This window comes from Numenius arquata, chromosome 5 (genome assembly GCF_964106895.1).
Source record: "Numenius arquata chromosome 5, bNumArq3.hap1.1, whole genome shotgun sequence".
In the NCBI taxonomy this organism is placed as follows: Eukaryota; Metazoa; Chordata; class Aves; order Charadriiformes; family Scolopacidae; genus Numenius; species Numenius arquata.
The window spans coordinates 41,762,346-41,783,915 of NC_133580.1; the positions used below are offsets into that span (position 1 = coordinate 41,762,346).

General features: G+C 34.9%; 1 protein-coding gene across 3 annotated transcripts in view; it reads right to left on the reverse strand.

Moving 5' to 3' along the window:
• The window catches only part of FSTL5 (follistatin like 5), a 291,423-nt gene that overhangs the window by 88,836 nt on the left and 181,017 nt on the right, over positions 1–21,570 (reverse strand). For all 3 annotated transcript variants that reach the window (XM_074147435.1, XM_074147434.1, XM_074147433.1), the window contains exon 6: positions 10,921–11,087. In XM_074147435.1, coding sequence (XP_074003536.1) covers positions 10,921–11,087 — 167 coding nt within the window. The remainder of the gene's footprint in view (positions 1–10,920; positions 11,088–21,570) is intronic.

The following is a 21,570-nucleotide window of genomic DNA, read 5'->3' on the forward strand; positions in this document are numbered from 1 at the left end:
TTCATTAACTGTAAGTGACAATAGCATGAACTTCACAGAATTATTAACATTTGCCAAATAGCTGCACAAAATTTAAAACATCTCGTAGACAGAAGTGGCATTGCACTGTTATTTTACTCTGCCAGAGTATGGCAACTCCATTTTATTTCTCATTAAGATAAACAGGTCTGCAAAGACAGACTTCTGCCTGGAAGGAGCACATACTCTACAAAGGAAGATATAGTCTCATCCCAATTAAGTACAATCTGAAATGAAATGTGTAACTATTGCTGTTATCAAAACTCTTAGGAATAAATGTACACTCAAATTTGATTTTAAACCAGACAAGATAACTTACTTCAGTGATCCTCTGTAAATTTGCCTGAATTTTCCTTACTCTAGGGCAGGATAAATTTTTCTACCAAACCAGGTATTATTTAGGAACACTGTTTCAACTTCTGTACTTCTGGGTTGGAGTTTTAAGTGCTACAGCAGCCATGCGTACTGAAAGGAGAATTAGATGGACATCATTGGCACATACTTTTTTTTCTAATTCCCACCCACTTTGAAGAATACATCGCCAACATTCTTTATCAGACTAGATGGAGCCCAGAGAGAGCTTCAAAGACAAAAATAATCATGTGAAGAGCAAGAAAGACTGAAAAGTTAATTTTCCATCATGGCTTGGAAGAATGTTTTGGAATGTAGAAACCAGAAAATGCAAGCTTTCAACTCCAGATATAAAAAAGTCCAATTCAGGCAAGTAACCATCAAAATACATCATTACTGTACGGATGTTCCAAAGATTGTGTAAAGATGTATGGTTGTATCAATCTTATAACCTGTAAAGCATTGCCAAAATGAGAGTCAGGAGAAGATAGAGCAGCAAACATCACAAAAGGCAAAAGGAGACCAGCTGAGAATAGCCAGAAGGAGACTGCAGAGATGACCATCCACAAGACTTTTTCTTCAGCTCAGAGTTGTGACCAATGACGGACAGAGAAAGCACCATTGTTTTGCTGAGTAATTGTTTGCAACGTTTCCAAGTTTTCATGATCATGACATGTAAATTTGTCGCAATATTAATCGTGATGAATGTAAACAAACAGAAATTATTAAAACCCTGTAAAATATACTGCAGTTAAAATTCAGCATTTTAGCTCTATAGGTGTGAACTAGAAATAGAAACCTATAGGAAAGTCAAGCTAAACTACAGCAACCATTGAAAGTACTGACAGACAAAGGCATTGCCATAATTCACACCAATTTTAAGAAAACTTTTGTTTATCTCCCCTCTTTAAGAGAATAATGAAAACACTTTGGCAATGGAGACAAAGGTTACTTATAACCAAACAGAAAAAGGTCTGAATGCAAGCTTTTGAAAAAGGAGCTCTAGATTATCATATATAAAAGCAGTATAAAAATGACAAGGAAAAGAAGAATACACAGGAAGTTGATACCATTTACATATGGCACAGAACTTTGGGTGATGAAAGAGAAATTGGTCTGTACTAAAGTAGATCAATAAAATTTAGATATGGATGGATATATGGTACCGGGACTATGGGTAGACAGATCACTGAGAAGTTTGATTCAGAGAAATCTTAAATGTCATAATTTCTAAAGTGTGGCAGACATACCATCTTCTGTTGTAATCCTCAGAAGCTCAGAATCCTCAGAATCCTGTAAAGCTCAGAAATTAAGCAGGCTTGATCTGGGTAATTCACTTCATGTCACTTTTGCCAGTAGCAGTACGGGTGATTTTACAGGTGGGTGGCAATTTTGGTTTTGTGTCAGTATTGAATCAATACCTTGGAACACTTCTGGAGGATTTTTTTTTAAAGTATTATTATTTTTTTTAAATATTACAAATGCCAGTTGATCATATTCCTAATAGATAATTATGTCCTACCTATATTAATTCTTCCTACTGGTATGCTTAGGACGGAGGAGGAGAAAGGGTTTCTTTTCTTGGTGTTTAAGCAATTGTGCTTTTCTGTTCAATGAAACAGACTCTTCGATATCAAAGCACTTTTGTTAGTGGTAATGTGGCCCTCCTATTTAATGTACTATAGCAATGATTTGAAAGTCATGGCTGTAAGCCACAGGAGGCCATTCTTAATAAAGCATTTTTCTCATGCTTTTAAGAAGGACTGACCTTTACTGCTAGTTGTTGCCTAGTCCTGTTTGCTCTTATGAGAATTCTTTTCTAAAACAATAACCTGAAAAGCTTAGCATTCTTTTTGCACCCTATAAAACTCTTTCACACAATTCTTATCAAAGCTGTGGAAAGCATTAAGTTTAGTAGCACAGCAAAAGTACTGCAAAATGACCTGGGCAAGTTGGAAAAATAAATATGTAACTAGTAATAAAAGCATTCTGAAATTATGCCAGATTTCACCTAGCTAAGGGAATGTATACTGCAGAAAAGAAAGAGAAAAGTAAGCCTAAATCTGTGCATATCAAACTGCAATTTTTTCATGCACTAATCAGAAAGTAATAGCACAAGCTGAATTTGCTAGTATCAGCAATATAGAGTACAGATATAACTTGCATTTCTATTTACACATATATAGAAAAGAATAGAGAAAATAGTGAATTTGAACTGAAAAGAAAGGGTTGGGTGAGAAAGATGCTATGGCAGTGAAAAAAGATGCTTGAAAAATTCTGAACTCGGCTTGTACCATAATAGATCAAATAGCCTTCTGCTAATTTTAAAATGCAGGGAAAGTGGGAAAGAAAGAAAAGAAAGGTAGGTGTGATAGAAGTTCTAGCGTCTGTGAAAAAAAGGAGTAAAGGTTACTATAGCAGTAAGACAACAATAAACAATGTCTGAATGAATATTATGGTAGAAAAATGAAGATGTGTTTAAAAGGGTATAACTATATTGTAAAATACCAAAAAATAATGATGAGGAAAATCATCAGTTCTCATTTGCTGTCTTTATATTCTGGGTTTAATTTTAGAAATTTCTAAATGTCTAAAAGAAGCGTCACTGATGTATTCTGGAATCCCCAGTGAAACTAGACAGAATCAGCTGCAACGTACAGGAAGATACGTCTATGGAGAACAAGGATAACAATGTCTTGAACACCTCTGGTATTCCTCACAGAAGAGCCTCTTAAACAGAAGTACGGAACTGTCATTTCAGCTACTCTTCTAAAGATGTGTTCAATGTGCTGTGTTAAGATATTGGTCTGGAAGAACCAATCAATTCATAAATCCATAGTGTCCCTTTTATTTTATTTATGGTTTCTGTCTGTAGACGTCAAAAATGCATAGTGCTGCCTTCCAGGTAGTTTAACATGGCTTGCCTGGGTTTATTTTCCAGGATTTCTTCAGGGCAAGGGTGAATGGATGTACATGTTATATTACCACCTTTCACTGTCACAAGGCCTTTCATTTTTAACTTCTGAAAAACAAACAGGAAAATACTAACAGACTCAGTCATTTTGGATATTACTAGCAGAAATAGCTCTAGAATGCAGAATTAGGAGTAGTGCAACACAAGGGGCTCAGCTCTGCAAGACAAAATTACTTTGCCCTACTTGCTCTCTGGTAGGAAAAGGACAAGACCATGATCTCAGTTACACTGTTGAGAGCATACGAGTTGGTTATGCTTCACAGAACACGATTCTGTTCACCTCTGAAATTAACGCTTTCATTGCTAATGAAGACAAAATGAAGCAGACCAACCTAGCTCAGAAACGATTCTGTTCACCTCTGAAATTAACGCTTTCATTTCTAATGAAGACAAAATGAAGCAGACCAATCTAGCTCAGAAACGATTCTGTTCACCTCTGAAATTAACGCTTTCATTTCTAATGAAGACAAAATGAAGTAGACCAATCTAGCTCAGAAAGCCCAAGAAAAGAGAAAGCCCATGAGGGTCTTAATGTTTCTTCATAAAAAGAGAATCATCAGCTGGCTCAAAGTCAAAATAGTCTCCACCATAAAAAGAGGTACATAATAAGCCATATCATTCTGTGGTATTATAACTTCGATTAAGCTAAAGATATAGAAATTACAAGTCCAGAATATTTTAACAGGAATCAGTACTTTTGAATGAAATCTCATCACAATCTTTTTCACTGTACTTTGTTAACCCAGAAATTACAGATCAAAACTGGTACCTGGTTTAAACGTGTCTGAAAACACGATGTACAGTCTAACGTAACATTCACTATGCCATTTCTACAACAAATAGCTTCAATATTCAAAACAAATAAAACATGACAAATCTTGCAAGTCTCGCATGTATCCAAAGTTTCCCTTTTCTGTGATTTGTCCCACTGCTAATGAGTTAATTAGGACTCAAAATCAGATTCCAAAAAAGGGAAGAGAAAAGTAAAGGATGGAAGAGTACTGAATGAGATGCCAGCATTGGTGGTCAAGACTAAATACTTTTGGCACATCTACAAGTAAATAAACAATCATTTGAGATTTGATAAAGCTGATTGGCATGTTTGACAATAACTATTTTCACGTTACTTTTAAGACGGTATAGAGATAAAAACCTGGTATTTAACCCATTAAATAGAAGAGAAAAAGTAATAATACAGCTTACTGAAAAGAAAGACCATGTAACAGATAAAGGGCAATCCAATACAGATACAAATAGAAACGTGCTGACTTTCACGAGTCATTGTTAATCAAATCCATACACTTCATTAAAAAATTCAGTAGAAAAGGTATGAGAGATATAACAGATGGGTTTAAGATATGTCTTAAGCACAATGTACAAGGAAAACCTGCAACTAGGCTGTTAAAGTGAACTTCGTATATCCTGGTTGTAACACATGAAGAATACTGCTGGATCACATAGAAGATACGACACTGCAATTGCTGCATTGTGATTTGACTATTATTTACTAAGGGAAGTTCAAAATAAGCTAGTCAGGAACCAGTTTTTGTATGAACAAGATTGGTATCTTTTTGACTATGGTACTATGACTGACCAGTTTGATTTGTTCGTTATTGGACTATGAATTACACTCTTTCAAAATGAAAGAGGTTAGGAGCATTGTCTCTGATGGGAAGGAGGTTCTTGAGTTCCCTTCCCGTCACAGGGTCCCTATACTTTCCTTCTCACAGGTGCAAGAGAGTCACAGCAAAGATTCCACAAGATCAGAGGGACAATGGCAAAGCTTCAGGGAGGATGAAACCCTCCTGAGGAATGAAGCAAGACCACGCAGAGCTTGCTGCAGCAATTCAGAAAGCCACTGAGTTGACTGAGGCCAACCTTGGAAGCAGGCATTCCTCCTTTTAGGATACTGGAGAACGAAAAAAATTCTGTTTATATGAATTTTGAATTTCGATTCTACTTTGCCTATTAATCCTCACTTCTAAGGTCTTTTAAGTCCTCTAGTTTATATCCTAATAATTTTTTTGAGAGTTTTTACTTTTAAGATTTGTTGTCTTTGGGAAGTAGAAAAAAAAATAATAAAAAAATATTGAGGCGAGGCATATTTCCCGGACATTTCTGGCTCATCTGAGATTCTGTTATAAATGCAAACACACACACACACAAAAAATTATTGGCAGGCAGGGCATTTATATTTATACTATTGCCTTAAAGTCATAACTGTGTTGTACTAAGAACAATTTAACCGTGCATAAAGAGAAGTTTCCGTGTACGTCCATACTATCCCATGGGAGAAGACAATGTGAAAGGGAATTATTCGTGAGGCTCTCCTGAGAATTTTCTTAAGAATAAAAAAAAGGAGATAAAAGGAAGAGAAAGTTGGAAGGAAAAGAAGAGGGCAGATATCGGGAGTACTTTCTAGGAAATATGTTTAACATTTTGGACAACCTGAAAACATTTCTGTCATCAATTGCTGAGCAGAACTCTCCAGAATGGAAGGAAGAATGTTCTTTCAGAGGACATTAGCTTTTAATGGCATCTCCATTACGGTGTATTGGGGTTGTGTTTTTTGGTGTTGCCTTAGGTGTGGTGGGGGTGGTGGAGGGGAATATGTCAACAAGAGATTGCAGACTGATGAATGATACCAAAAAAGTGAAATCTGTAATCTTTAAATTAATTTAACATGATGAATAAATTATAAGTTTTGAGAGAAAGATAATCTATACATAACTTCCAAAACCTCCAAATGGAAATATCACATGCTTTCCATGAAGGCAGCCTGAAGAAAGATATCATGAGCTTTTATCAAAAGTAAAAGTTGAACTACTCTCTTTTAAAAAGCTATTAAGTATATTAGCAGATGTTAAAATTTACATGTGGTTAAGTCAGCTAAGTAAACGAACAAATAAATAAATAAACAAAGGGCAGACATGCTGATAAGGCAAAAGGAAGAAGCTGAAGAAACTGAAGGAAAAGGTCAGAAAAGAATAAAGTAAAATGAGATATAAAACCTGTTAAAAGTCAATGAACTAACATGAAAAAAAAAGTAGTATCTATTGCATTTGGGGAAAAAATCTGCTATTTTTAAATTTTCTATAAGTAAGAATTATTTTCTATAATGAATAATAGGTTAGATCAAACATATTCAAAGAGGTAAGTTGAAAGACAGATAGGGAATTTAAGATGCAGGATAACAGCAGGAAAAAAAGGCCTTTCTAGATACGTACTAAAATATCAGCAAAATGTCCTGTGATACTAATACCGTAGTGAGTCATAGCACAATTATATTACAATTTAAGTAAAATTTGCAAAGATAAGTTCTCATGGTTTCATTCAGATGAATGCTGATTATCCCTGATTCCCATCAGCTTCAATAAGAGAAAGATCAGTAGCAAGATGCATTACTTCCACAAATAGTAATCATAAGTACCATAAGAAGAGTTGAGGAGTACTAAGGACTTCTAAAATTACCAACTGGATATTATCAGTAACATTATTAATATCTGACCACACGCTTCATAGCATTCTGGAAGTTATCTTGTCATTTTTTTAAACGCACTACTTAAATACAATTTTCATTATCATCTTTTGAAAGTCAATCAGTATTTCTTAACATTTCTTCAAAGTGTCTTAAGAGTATATAACACTATTCACTATTTAAGATTGGTTCCTAGCTACTCCATAGCTGATAAACTTAGACATATAACCTGTATACTTTCAGTAGAGGAGTAGACTATTTTTCAACATTATAGAAATTGAACCACCACAATTTGAGTTTAGACTTGGACTCTGTTGCTGCTTCTTGTTGCGTTTTTCCATTTGGCAAAACACTAGGACATTATATAGTTCTGAGTTTGTCCCCCCCTAAAGTAAATAGCTTAACTTATATTGAGAACTGCATAGTGCAAAAACTTAATTTCTAAGTATGAGCACTTGCTATGATTTATAAAATCACAATGTCACTACTGCTTAGTCTGATTGGTTTCCTATGTATGTGCTGACTGCAGTTATGATATCTCTGATGCATTTTGCTGAAAAAAAATATTTACCTGTCTTCCCAGGTCAGTGCTTCTCATGTTTTTTCAGAAAGGGTACTACTATTTACACAACAATATTGGCCTTGAGATGCAAGGATGTGGTTCTTGTATAACCGAGTAAATTAATAACTCTCAGAGTTAGGCAAACGTGATTGTAATGCATAATATAGCCACAGTAAAGCCTAGAATACATTTCCTCTGGGGACATCTTAAATTATACAAGGACTTAGGGGGTTTGAATGTTTAAAATTGCCTGAATAAGTACAACACATTCTTTGGTAGTTAAATTGCAACCGAAACTGGGCACACTATGTTTTCCTCTGCATTTGCTCCTTTGAAGTTAGTATTTATTTAAGTACTAAATTAATTTTCCATAGTGAAATATAAAATACTACTCTTTTTTGTCCACTTATTTCCCCCCGCCAAGGTTTTATTTTTATTATGTTTCCTGAATGGATACTAAATTTTGGGTACATAACAACCTTTAAGCAAATGTGAAACTGTAAGAACCAAATGGAATATATGAGGAACAAGGTTCAGAAAGATACAGAATGACCAAAGAAATACGGAAGGGAAAAAAAAAAAAAAAGGGAAGATCTAGATATAAATATAGGAATATAGGGGAATCAAGTCAGTGCAAGCAATGAAATATGTAAAATAAATTTTGAAGAGACTCTGGGGACCAATTTAACTCAGTGTCTTTATGCCCATTCTATTTTTTCATATCCAGACTCCATTAACTCTTTCTTCCACCCTTTGTTAGTTTATCTACAAAGACAGATGAATATCGCCTCTATATATTTGAGTGATATTAATTTTAGTGCCTCACTCCATGGATATTGCATCTGTCATTCTTTTTCTATATTTCGATCATAACTACACTGTTAATATTAAAGGATTAAGCTATAATATTTTTTGCTTAAAAAGACTTCCAAGCATTCCAGTTTGTTTATGTTTTTCTTCAGCTAACAAATCAACAATGAATACATTCATCTTCAGAATTATGCGCTCCTCTCACTGAGGGCTTTCATTCCCTTTACAGTTCTTACTGTACCTGTACATAAAATGCACACACGTACATCATCCTGGCACTCAGATAACACTTTTTATGTTTGTGAGTTGTCGATCCATCACACATTCCTTCTCTCCTATTAAATATAAACAAATCTGGCCAATTGTAGCAATCTTAACGTTGCTTTGAATGTTTGACCACCACTGCAACCTGACTTCAATTTGAGAATCCCACGAGTCTTCAAAAATTCCGTATTTGACTCTCTTCCAGCTGTAATAAGTACTTCAGAAGTGGGCTGGGTTGGCCCCGGCCAATAGCCAAACTCCCACACAGCTGCTTGTTTACTCATTCTCTCTCCACCCCACACAGGAGGACAGGGGGAGAAAATGAGAGGAACCTGAATGAGAAAGCTTCTGTCTTGTGATAAAGACGGGGAGATTGCTCACTACTTACATGGTGGGCAAAACACACTCAACCTTGGGAAATTTAGCTTAATTTATTGCCAATTAAAATAAACAAATAATTACTACTTTAATTGGTGGAAAACAAAAAGATATACATTATTAAAACAACAGCTTTTCTCCTCCCCTATCCCAGGCTCAACTTCAGTCCTTCACTCCCAACTCTTTTACCCTCTACCCGAGTGGTGCAGAAGCTTGGAGGGGTACAGTCAGTACACAGCAGTTTTGCTTTGCATCTCCTTCTCCTCATCATTTTTGTCTGCTCCAGCCAGGACTCTCCATGGGCTGAAGTCCTTCAAGAAAAATCCACTCCAGTGTGGGTTCCCCACAGGCTGCTGTTGGTATCTGCGCCACCACGGAGCATCTCCTCCAGCCTTGGACTTCCCTCTGCAGTTTCTTGCCCTTCTTGTTGTCTACTCCTCTCTCTCTCTCTCTCTGGTGTTTTGTGCCCTTTTTTGAATGTTTTCCCAGAGGTGCCATGAGTGTGGCTGGGGGCTCAGCTGTGCCCTGTGGTGGGTTCACTGGAACCAACTGGAACTGGCTGTATCCAGCATGGGGCCTCTTCCCTCAGAGGCCACCATTGCAGCCCCTGCTGCCAACACCTCAGCACCTGCACCCAGCACAAGAAGTTTGCCTTTTGTGGGCTTTTTTCATATTTTTTTTTTTTCATTTTCATACTCAAAATGTACATATCAGTCTCTGAAAGCACTTGCTCTTTTCACATCTGCAAATACAGTCAACTGAACCTTTCAGTTTGAAACTCTTTGCTTCATTATTTCCATTCATCATTTCCCTTTTATTTCTCTGTGTCCAGATGCATGTTCTTGTTTCTATCTACAGCTCATACCATGTATTATACCAAGACGAGATTAGTAAGAATTCAAAATCATTATTTACGAGCATCATGAATATTTAAAGAAAGCTAACAAATATCGCAGAAAGAAGTTTGTGAATGTGGGCAAAACACTTTTGAACGTCAATCATATGATTAATACCAAACTAACAAAAGCTAAAATTTTTAACTGAGAACTTTTCAGAAGATGCTGGGTTTATCCTAAGTCTCTCTTAAAGCTAGCACCGAAGCAAGATGAGCTTTGAAACTTTCCTTTATTTTACAAAGGAAGCTCAATTTACAAATAGAACTAATGTAAAAACGGCAATGAAAATAAAACAAAGGTGATGTGCAAGTACAAATGCCACCTTAGAAAAAAAAGCATTCATATGAAAATTAAATAAAAATAAACAAACCAGATATTTGACTGTGGCAATATTCCATACACTTAACAATGCCAATGATCATGGACTCGGATGAGTCAGAGAGCAAGCACAATTCCTGATGTAAGGGTTTGTCCACATTTATAACTTTGCTAATATAAAATGACCGAAGCAAAGTAAGCATGCTATAAGCAAACAAAATACAGCTGAAAGCTTATTTTTAGAGTTTTGTCAGAAGATTTAATTATTTTTCTCATTTTCTATTTTGCTCCATACTTTGAGGTCATGGCAAAGTTAGGTGGAAAATATTTGTCTTCCTAAAAAAATGATTTCTAAGTTATGCTCACTGAGATGATTCTTAGAGAACTACCCCACTGTTGAATATTTGGAGGAAAGACAAAACAACTAATTTTCTAGTAAAATACTTATTTTGGAAAAAAAACACTTTCATTGGATTATTAGAAGATAAGGTTGTTATTATGATCTGTTCATACTAGGTCACTGTGCATTTCTTAAAACATTCATTCCATAGATTTCTTTTTTCTTTTAGATGTCTGAAGACTGTATAATCCTGAAGACATAATGTTGACTGTATTTTGGGCTGCAATTTTGTCCTCATTTTACATCTATTCTTTTAAATGATTGGTCTGTGAAACATGTTTTCTCTATACGTAACAACAAGGGTTTGAATATACAGCAAAATAAAAACAGTCTGACTTTGAAGGCATTTCATTTCATTTCCATTTCTTTTCTTTGAAACATCAGGAGTATGGAGTTTGTTACATATCACTTTTTTATTCTTTATGAAAAATTTTGATAAGAAGATGTTAATTGGAGCTTTTTCTTACTTACATTGATATCTTCCAAATCTAAACTATTCAGAATGACATTGTTCCTCTTCCAGATGATGGGAGGCCTCAGAGTTCCCTGGATTGCACAACTTAAGACAGCACTTTGTCCCACAGTTGCTGCAGTGACACTCAGTTTTTGATCTTCAGGCAGACTCAGCTGAACTACCTCTGCAAAAGATATATTGTTTGTAAGATTAATTAGCATGGAGTTTCATAAGGTTAATTAGCATGCAGTTTTTGTGCACTGGTAATTTAAGGATTTTAATTGGAATCAAAGTAAAAAGAACTTCCAACAACCATAGGAAGTTCAGAGTATTTCAAATAAAGGTCAGCATGACATTTCAATTAAACTGACTGACAAGTATCACCCTGTAAGAACAGAAGCGTTTAACATGAAAATGAATTTCAGAGGTAAGACTGTAATAAACATGACAATGTATCCGAAGTCAGACACCAGAAGTTATCTGACAGTTAAGGCCAATGCACTATAGTAGTCACCACCTTCATCTGAACTAAGATGGAAGCACTGCTAAAAGAGTCATTCATATGCGTTCATTTTCAGAAAAGAAAAATACAAACGGAGCTCAGAGTACAAAACATACAGGACTGAGACTGAAATGGGCAGCAAAGTGAATTCTGCATTCAGAATATAAATTAAGGTACAAGATTTCTTTCCTGGCAAGCCAATTTTTATAGGGCTTTTTCCTTAATATTAGTGAAAATGGTTTCCAGATCAAACTGACGTTAGTACTCTCTCCCATTTCAGTCTCAGAAGAATCTGCATTAATCATAAGACATTAGTTAATGTCATTTTTAAAGAAGTGTTAAAATAATTTCTACTTTTCTCTGGTCAAACATGATTACTTTTACAACAACTGCAAAAAATCAGAGCCAGAATAATAAACAGTTGTGTACTTGAATAAATCTCTCTAAATACAGAAAAAGGGAGAGAAGAACAAGGGAAAAAGGAAAAAGAACTAAAAAACTAGAGCACTTTATAGCATCAATTCTGAAATTGCTTTGTCTGCCAAAGAACAGAAGCAACAACCAGGATGGACTACAACACATGGTAAAAGTACAGGGTACAATATTGTATAACAGTTAAAGATAAACTTGCCGTAAATGCAGTGTGTCATCTAAAATATTGCGAATTATCTCAATCTACAAATATTTGCCATCTGTTTTTTGCATTTACTATGCAACACAGTACAAACTGCTAGTGCTGAATTGCTACTTCACAAGGCTTGCCAAGCTACTTTAAATGTTTTTAGTATTACCTAAAATGCCCTAATGTAAAATATCTGTGAATCAGTAAATTTAGAGGTGGCAGTTTCAAAAGCGTGTCATAGGTGGGTGTTTGGGGTTGGATTGTGTGTTTTGTTTTCTCTTCAAGATAGCCAAATTGCTAACACATTTAGAATCAAAACCATCAAGAATACATGCAAACACACATGTTCTGCATGGATTAATACGTATGAGAAAATTCAATCAATAGGAGAAATTTAAGGAACTTAGAATTACTTTTTCACATTCATAGTTATTGTTTGAATCATGAGAAAACTTCAACCTTGCTCTTGAAAAGTATCCAGTGTTTTTAAAATTCACATCAGTGCAGCACACTTGAACTCAATATCCTGTGAGAATGAAGACAGTTTATGGCATGATATCTGAAATATCTAAAAAAATGTATGATTACAAAGCAAAACAAACTTTATAAGTTTAAAAACAAACAAAAGTAAAGAAAATCTCAATGAAATTAAATTCAGTATGAATAAATCTGCTGGTAAATACAGAGTATAAAGCCTTTAAAAGAAAAGTATTTTTATATTTAATTTAAGGAAGCATTTGTCATACAATTTGGGAACAAATCTGGCTTGATGCAAAAGAAAAAAAAAAGAAATTAAACTAATACTAGGAAATAAGTACCCTTTCAAATGTAACACTATGGAAAGTTCATCTTCCCCTATTTTTCATTGCCTCTGGTATTTCATATTGCAAGAAAAGTAATTCATGACTTCAGTACCAACATTTGTACCATAACACAAACACAAACCCAAGTAACTGAACAAATTTCAACACGAAAAAAAAAAAGTTACGTGAGCATCCATGTTCATTTCAATCCAAGAGGAAAAAAAAAAAATAATCTAATTTTTCAGGTCAACCAAAAGTTCATTATTATTCATGTTTCCTTTTAAAAATTTAGACCTGCGTGATGGCAGTCCAGACCTTGAAACTTTCTCTGCTAATCTATGTACGAAGCAGCTGTAATATTAATAAGAGATCACTTTACTTCTATGTCCCAACTCATTTTGTCACTTACATAAAAAAAGAGTGAGTGATACACTTTAATTTGATGACATTGTATACACTTTCCTCTTGTGTAATTGCCCATATGGGAGAGGCTGAACAGCTGAGAGTTGTCTCTTCACTTGTGGTGTGCCCAATTAAATATAACTTATCAAAATTCTACATTTGTAAGGATTTTGTCAAATTAGACAGAAGAGCTATATCATCCAAGATGATTGAAGATCATCCAAATAGCAACTTTTCCACTAAAGTGCTAAAGCATGAAAAATCTCTAGGTTTATCTTTCATTTTTTAAAGTAAACTACAAAAAGTCATCATGTATCCATTCTCTTTTAATTACCAAATTACTTTCATATAAGAGAGCCATTAATCCTTCCATTACAGCAAAGCAGCAATCTATTAGCAAACTAAGATCCTTTATAGGTTCTTTTTAGCCTCATAAAAGCAATACTTTATAATTAACACTTTTTTTTAAATGCAAGCATCAGAAAGGCATTTCAACATCTTCAGGAAGGGAAGCTTTCTTGTTCTATAATTAAACTCAATGGTTCAATTTTGTATGATTAAAAATATTAATTTTATATATAGACCAAAAAAAGACCTGATTCTTTTCTTTTCCTGAAGGGAAGTTCTATGACTCACAACTCAAATGATACTGCCCACCAGACATGCTCAAATGAGATTGACTCATTTTTTTCTAACTAGATGCATTATCTGACACAATTTGTTACATTAAGGAAAAGGAAATCTATTAATTAAGTTTAATATTGTGCTATTTACTGTAGTTTTTAACGGCATCCATCTGAAGCATTTCAGCTCCTATGCTATACAACATGGTTCTTCAGTGACAGTATCATGCAGACTTCCTGAGACATACCTACATGGGTACTGAATGATTCAAAACTTCTGGTAGAGAATTAATAGTACTAATATTTGGCATCTTTATAGAATTCATTATACAAAGATCTCAAAAGGTAGGTAAATATTCTGATACTCCATTTATAAAGGATAATTATCTATGTTTTCAAAAGTCACTATATAATTTAGGAAAGTCATGAAGCAATGATCATGAAATCACGATCAGAATTTTGTAAAATTAAGAACAGTTGTCCTATCTGGAACTGGCCAATGCACTGATGCTACATATTTCTCAAAAGTTGTGAAAAAACAAACGTTCTGATAAATGCACTAGAATCACTGCTTTCCCTCAAAATACTGAATCATAGAATCATAGAATCATCCAGGTTGGAAGAGACCCTTGGGATCATCGAGTCCAACCATCTACCCTACACTACAAAGTTCTCCCCTATATCATATCTCCCAACACCACATCTAAATGGCTCTTAAACACATCCAGGGATGGTGACTCAACCACCTCCCTGGGCAGCCTATTCCAATGCCCGACCACTCTTTCTGTGAAAAATTCTTTCCTAATGTTCAGTCTAAACCTACCCTGTTGGAGCTTGAAGACATTCCCTCTTGTTCTGTCATTAATTACCTGTCCGAAGAGACCTGCACCAACCTCTCTACAGTGTCCTTTCAAGTAGTTGTAGAGAGTGATGAGGTCTCCCCTCAGCCTCCTCTTCCTCATACTAAACAGTCCCAGCTCCTTCAACCGCTCTTCATATGATTTGTTTTCCAAAACAACATGAACAACATTTAAGTAAAAAAACCCCTTCATATATTACACAATTATGTATAATTTAAATTATTATTTAATAATAAAAATATTATATATATAATTCACACTATAACTTTTTTATTATTTTATAAAGATAAAACTATTGCAAGTATTTTGTCCTTATTGGAAAAAAAAAACCAAGCAAATAAACCACACAACCACTCAACTCAAAAAGCTCTAAGCCTACAGGGCTGTACTTGGAGCAGAGTTCTTTGTCAGGTAACTCCCTGAAAATCCCCATTCATTAAGTCTCTGCAGCCAGGGTGGAAGAGGCAAACACTGGCATGGGTGGAAAGGTGTGGTGTGTGAAAGGCATTCTCAGGCACACAGGGTAGCACCTCTCAGAGCCTAGGCTCCATGACATTCCTACAGAAACAGAAAAGATAGGCCCGGGAACTAAATGATGCATTTACCATCTCTTCTTTCCTCCCTGAAAGAAACAAACCTGGTGCTGAGAGCAAATACTTTTTTTGCCAGAGTTTGAAGCTATGGCACTGGGAGATATCACCTGCTAGGATGGCTCCCAGCTTTGTCTCCATGTTGCCCCTGTAAAGCAATGATAATTCTTTGAAGCTTAGTCTCATACATTTTAGTTTTTTAAGTGAAAAAGCAGAGCAAATGTTTCAAAAAAATGGAAATGGAATTAAGCTTACTTAATTAGTAAATTTTAAGTAAATTAATTTACTTAAAATTAAGTAAAATTTACTTAATTTACTTAAGTATTACCAACACCAAGCAAAAAAAATATTTTGGATATTGTTGGTTATAAAGCAATAATATTATATATATGTAGACAGTAGGCTTTATCTTTTATAGCTTGCCACTATCAGAACTGTGAAAGCTCTACTATGGTGTACTATATTAACAACTGTTTGTAAGTCCTCCAGACACAGTATCAGTCTGACACACATCCCTGGTTGTGTCACTGGATACATTCTTTCAGATAAGGGGGAGAAAAAAACCAACTAATTTAAATAAAAGCTAGAGGTATAGTTAGGAGATGTGGACAACAAAATAGGTTACAGAGAGATATGTATAAATATCTGGTTGGATATAACATAAAAGAGGTGATTATAAAAGAGGACAAAAGTGGTGAAACCAGAGTAAGTGTTAATTACTGGAAAGACATTCTAAAATGTTAACACTGATCAGGAAAAAAACCCACAAAACCCAACAAAAACCCACTCTTACTGAAGGGGCTCAGAAATGCATAGATTAAAAAAAGAACAACCAAAACCTAATGGTTTAAATATAAGACACCCCTGCATTGTTTGCAGGAACATGCGTTGGATGGTTGACAAATCTGTTGGCTGCTACAGCCAATCTGCAAACTGCCCTACCCTCCTACCCTTTATTCTGCTTAATGATACCGAGTCAAGTTCCTCTGGTTCCTCCCATCATAGATTCATAGATTGGTCCAGGCCAGAAGGGATCTCCAAAGGTCATCTAGTCCGACCTTCCCGCAGTCAGCAGGGACACCCCCAACTAGACGAAGTTGCTCAGGGCCTCGTCGAGCTTCACCTTGAATATCTCAAGGGAAGGGGCCTCAACCACCTCTCTAGGCAACCTGTTCCAGTGTTCCACCACCCTCACAGTAAAGAACTTTTTCCTAATATCATGCTTTGCATTAGTGAAGTTATCACCCTATCTGATCCAGCTTGATTCCACTCTTCTTGAAAACGCATGAAATAAAACTGTACGCAACATTTTGGATGAAAAGAAGTGTAATGTATCAACTGATTAATACCTCTTCTTGAATGACTTCAGTCAATACACCTGTAGAAAGCAATTGCCATTTTCACGTTGATTTTATCACAGTTACCCTGTGATTGACAGGGTGACACAACTTTCTTCTACTCTGCCCTCTCCAGAAGATTAGTTCTCAGCTTGAGGTATAATTTCTTCCTACTAACCAAGTATAAGATCTTGTACTTTCTAACATTACTTTTCATCTTTTACTGTGCAAGGATTCAAGGTTGTTCAGTTCCTCTACTATAGTAATCCAACATTTCCCTGTATTGATGATGACTCCCAAATCTTGGTCTTTGAGAGATTTCTCTTACTTTTTGTTTTTTTTTTTTTTTCCCCCTGAGGATATTAGCATTAAAGCATTTGCTTCCCAGGTGGTCACTGGAGAACTTCACTAATAACTCCTCAAATTGATGTTTTCCCTACAACCTAAGATACATGAAGACATACACAGTGAGTGTGTTCACTTTCAAAGCTTTTAACTCCACATGCAGCTCACCTTAGGAAAATTTTTAAAATTTATCGACCAACACAAGCGAAAGCAGCTAAGTATAAAAAAATTCTGAGGAAGAGATCACAATACTTCAAGTGATGATCAATCAGAATACAGTGTAAGTGCTTAAATTTTCATAGTTTGCCCAACATTTAATAATTAAACTGTGAAAGGCAGGGAAAAGGAGTTTTCAAAGCTGACATTTTGCAAAAATATCTCAACAGCAATAGGGATAAATCAATAATGAAACCTTAGTTTAAGCATTATTTTTTCAGGAGTCATATATCTGGGTCTGTCATTCTTCGCATAAGTTAAGCTATATCAATGTTCTTGTAAGCTAACAGATAAAATTATATCACTGTATTTTTAAAACATAGCAGGAAGGCTAGGGTAGTTCTAGGGAAAAAAAAAAAGATAGTGATAGCTCTGCAGTGCTTTGATCGACCTTTCTGTTTTCTTAATCCTAAGTACAATGGTCTGATGCGCGTAACGCGGAACATTCTGATGGTCTAAATTGAACATGTTTTTTAAAAGGGTTGTTACACTTGGATTTATTTGAGTTTTCTGAGGAAGTTAAAGAGTAGGTAGTGAAAGTATTTCAGATCTCTCCCTATACATGAAAAAAATCTTATCTCCAACTCCCTTGATGGTCCAAAACAATCTGTGGGGACTGTATGCAACCATAAAATAAATTTGTGATCTCAGAATACCAAATCAGGCTACTAGGAGGAAAAACACTGAAGCATATGAAATTTCTGGACATTAAGTGGTTCCTTACTGCATCTTATGACCAATAAAGAAAAGCCGCAATATCAGTCTGAATATTTTGAAACCTAAAAATCATGAGAAACTGGGACTTTGTATATAACTTTATAATTGATTATCTATTAAAGGGAGGAAGATCTTATGCAACTGTAGACTGTTTTGGTTAATTTAATTCCATTAACAAGTGTACAGTTTGAACCTTCTCATTTACTTACATAAGCTATAAGTATTTATATAAGTATTTATTCATAGCACTCACAAAACACTCTTTTGAGTGTGAACTCATGAACTTTCTGCAGACTGGTATCCACTATCTAAAATTAAGACCACATTAAGCCTGTATTTATTTTGTTTGCCTATTTCAAACCTAATTTAAAAGCAATCATCTTTTAAAACCAAGCAAAGAAGCCTTTTGTCTATGGACTACAGTAAGCTCTGTACTTAATGGATAGCATTACTTGGTGGCTTGAAGTAGCTGAAATGCAGGTAGGTAATGTGCCTTTTCCTCTTCTTGCTTTGATCCCACTTTCCTCAAAACGATGTAACAAAAGCTGTTTCATCAGTGTCATTTTGCTGCTCTTTTACAGCAATTCTAAAATCATCCCACATCACCATTAGTGTAACTAATTTTGTCATTTTCTGCTGTATCTTATGCTTTGAATTTGTTTCAAAAATATTATTCACATATTTAATAGAATGTTTCAGTATGAGAAGTAACAGAACATGGTTCATGAGTGGCTGTTCTCTAGGGTCTTATGCCAGCAAAGGAGTCTGTTGCTGTTCTCATAATCCACTTAACAGCATACACAACAAAAAAAAATAACTTTTTCACAACTCCTTAATGTTTTAGCTGCAGAGCCTAGATTAAAATTCAGGAGGTCTTATTTCCAGCTTTATGGCCAGCACAGCAGAGGATTCCACTTTATATTACAGCAATATGGCTGTTATTCAAAACCAAAAGCTCTTAACAGACTTATCATTATAGTTAACATTTATTAATCTTTCATCTTTGCTGACAAGAGACTTGAAAATAATTTTTCATTGACAATTATAATATTATAATAGCTCATGTTTTTAGGAAGTCCTGTATAAATCAATTCCATAAAGAAAATTAACAGAAACCATAGAAGAAAACACAATCCTGTCTGCCAGGACAATGAGATTTAATATAGAGTGATTGATAGGTCATGCTAAGAAACATTTATTTCATGGAAGAACTTAAAGCTTCCCTGAAAGACAGATGTGAAGCAAAAAAATATGGTTTCTATTTCCTCTTACAAACATGGAATGCAGTATTCTTTATTCAAATACCTAGAAACATTAAGAATGTTTCAGGTTTTAAAAATCAGGATAATGTAGAGTATTTCAACTGACCTCTTCCTTAATGAATTTAGCATCAAATTCTTTTATTATAGAAATAGCTTTCATCATCTGATTTTGTTAGAATCAAAAATAACCGCATAAGCAAATTTCTTTAAAAAAATTAAAAAGATCAGCTGAAGTAAATAAAATAACAAAATATAGACACATATTTTACATAAGTTTATAGATGTATGCACTAAAAAAGTGTTTACAATTAAAGCGAGGTTTATATTTTTAATGTTTCTTTGAAGTAGTAAGAATGAACGTAGACTGTGAGAAGTAGTTCAAGGGCTTTATGAGACCGAGAACCCAAACAACAAAATGGTAGATCAATGCAATGAGGGAGAGAGGATTATACAACAGCAAAAGCAATCTTTCAAATCTAGATCAATGACTGTAAGTTGTAAGTTGACTTGGCAGGAAAGAGACAGTGGAGTGATGATAAGCAGTTTTGCCAACTCTGCCCTCTTTAGTAGAGAAAAACTAAAATCAAAGATTAGGAAATTCTTAGGAAAGGAACTAAAAGTAAACATAAACCCCATATTTTTGGCCCACCATTTGTCCACGTGAATACCAAAATCAGCTCTGGGTCTTCTGCAAAGTAAATAAAAACTCAGAGGAAAAACAAAGCATGGTAAGAGTATAAAGCAGTTTAAATATGAAAAATGATCATAGCTTGGATTTTTCTTTTACAAAACAGGTGATGCAGAGGGCTTTGACAGAAGTCTACAAAATCATGACTGTCATGGATAAGCTGGAAAAAGGTACTAGTAGCTCACTGTTTCTTCTAAGACTGAAAAGCCATCAAAATAAGCAAGTGGAAGGCCAGGTTCAAAACGAAGGACAGTAGTTTTCATGCCTGAAGTGACAGATTTGAAAAAACTCTTTGCTAAAGGATATTGTGGATTCCAGAAGCTTACATGTCCAGGAAGAGATCACACAAACACTTGGGAGAGCATAAACAAAGTTTCATGGTATTGTTCTTACACTTCACTAGACATCAACTAAAGTCCATGGTTGAGAGAAAGCATTGGACTAGTTGGACTTGGGACCACTACAGTCATTTTTGTAATCTTAAGGCATGCTTCTTTATTTTATGTGGAATTCACCCAGCAAATGTGATTTCTAAGTTTTCTTTACAGGGTTTACATGCTCTAGTTTCACCTAAATGAAACATAACTCAAGGTATTTTAAGAGTTTTAATGAAAAAAGTAATTTAACTGTAATGCAGCTTAATTAATAAACAGTATGTACTACCTCCTGATAATCATTCTACTCAATAGATGAATTGACCCTTCTGATAGTTTTAATGGCTCTTAATAACATTATCTCTGAATGGCAAAGAACCTTTTCTGCATTCCTTATATATTAAAAATGCTTGCTTAATAATTTTTTAAAAATGTGAATGGCAACCATTACAAAATCAGCAATAATCACTTTTTGATAGTTTCTAATTCACAAGCTGATAGAACTAAAACAAAATCTCAAAGCTCATTCTACATGCGTTTTAAATTTCATTCTTACTGTAAATAATTAAATTTTACTTGCTATACTCACTGAATGAAACTCTTCTTTAAGACGCTGTGTTTCTCACAAGTCTGCATGGACTCAACAGCACTCAACAGGACTCAAGTTATAAATGAGTGCCACAAAGACTATAATGATTCACTCAAGTCTTTATAAAAATCAAGAAAGCATATACTTTTGCCTGCTCTGCAGGGCACTAGGATCATTAAAAAAATAGTTCAGAAACATTGTTCATGGAAATATGCGGAGTCGTCGATTCTTTAAGACTCCTTTGGCATCGCATACAGAGACACAGAACATTTCTATGCAGTTGTGGACTGCACCTCATTTAACACAAGATCAAGAACTGCTGGAAGCGCAGCATGGGCAGCACTGACTGACAACCCTAATATATTCATTGAGTTTCTCAGGTGACTACCCTATCATGGTAACTTTGTATCAACACCTGAAACAGATCAGACAGTTGGAGAATTGCTTTATGGACAGGAAATATATGAAATAAAAAACTTGTAAAGATACACTATTTAAACCTGGCTAAAGCCCCCTTGGAAAATTAGGTTTTGTCTAATATTTGTGTTATCAGTACTACAGGAATACCAGGCAAACCTGAGCATATTTTGAAAAGTATCTGCTTACGCTAAGAGTATTTACAATAGTGCAGATAAAGGGTTCACCCTACAGATTGGCTTGTTATGAGAATCCTTTGAAGTTAGAGAGGCCATTCAATCCTTACGAGAACTTTTTTCAGCCTAGAGAAAAACACAGCC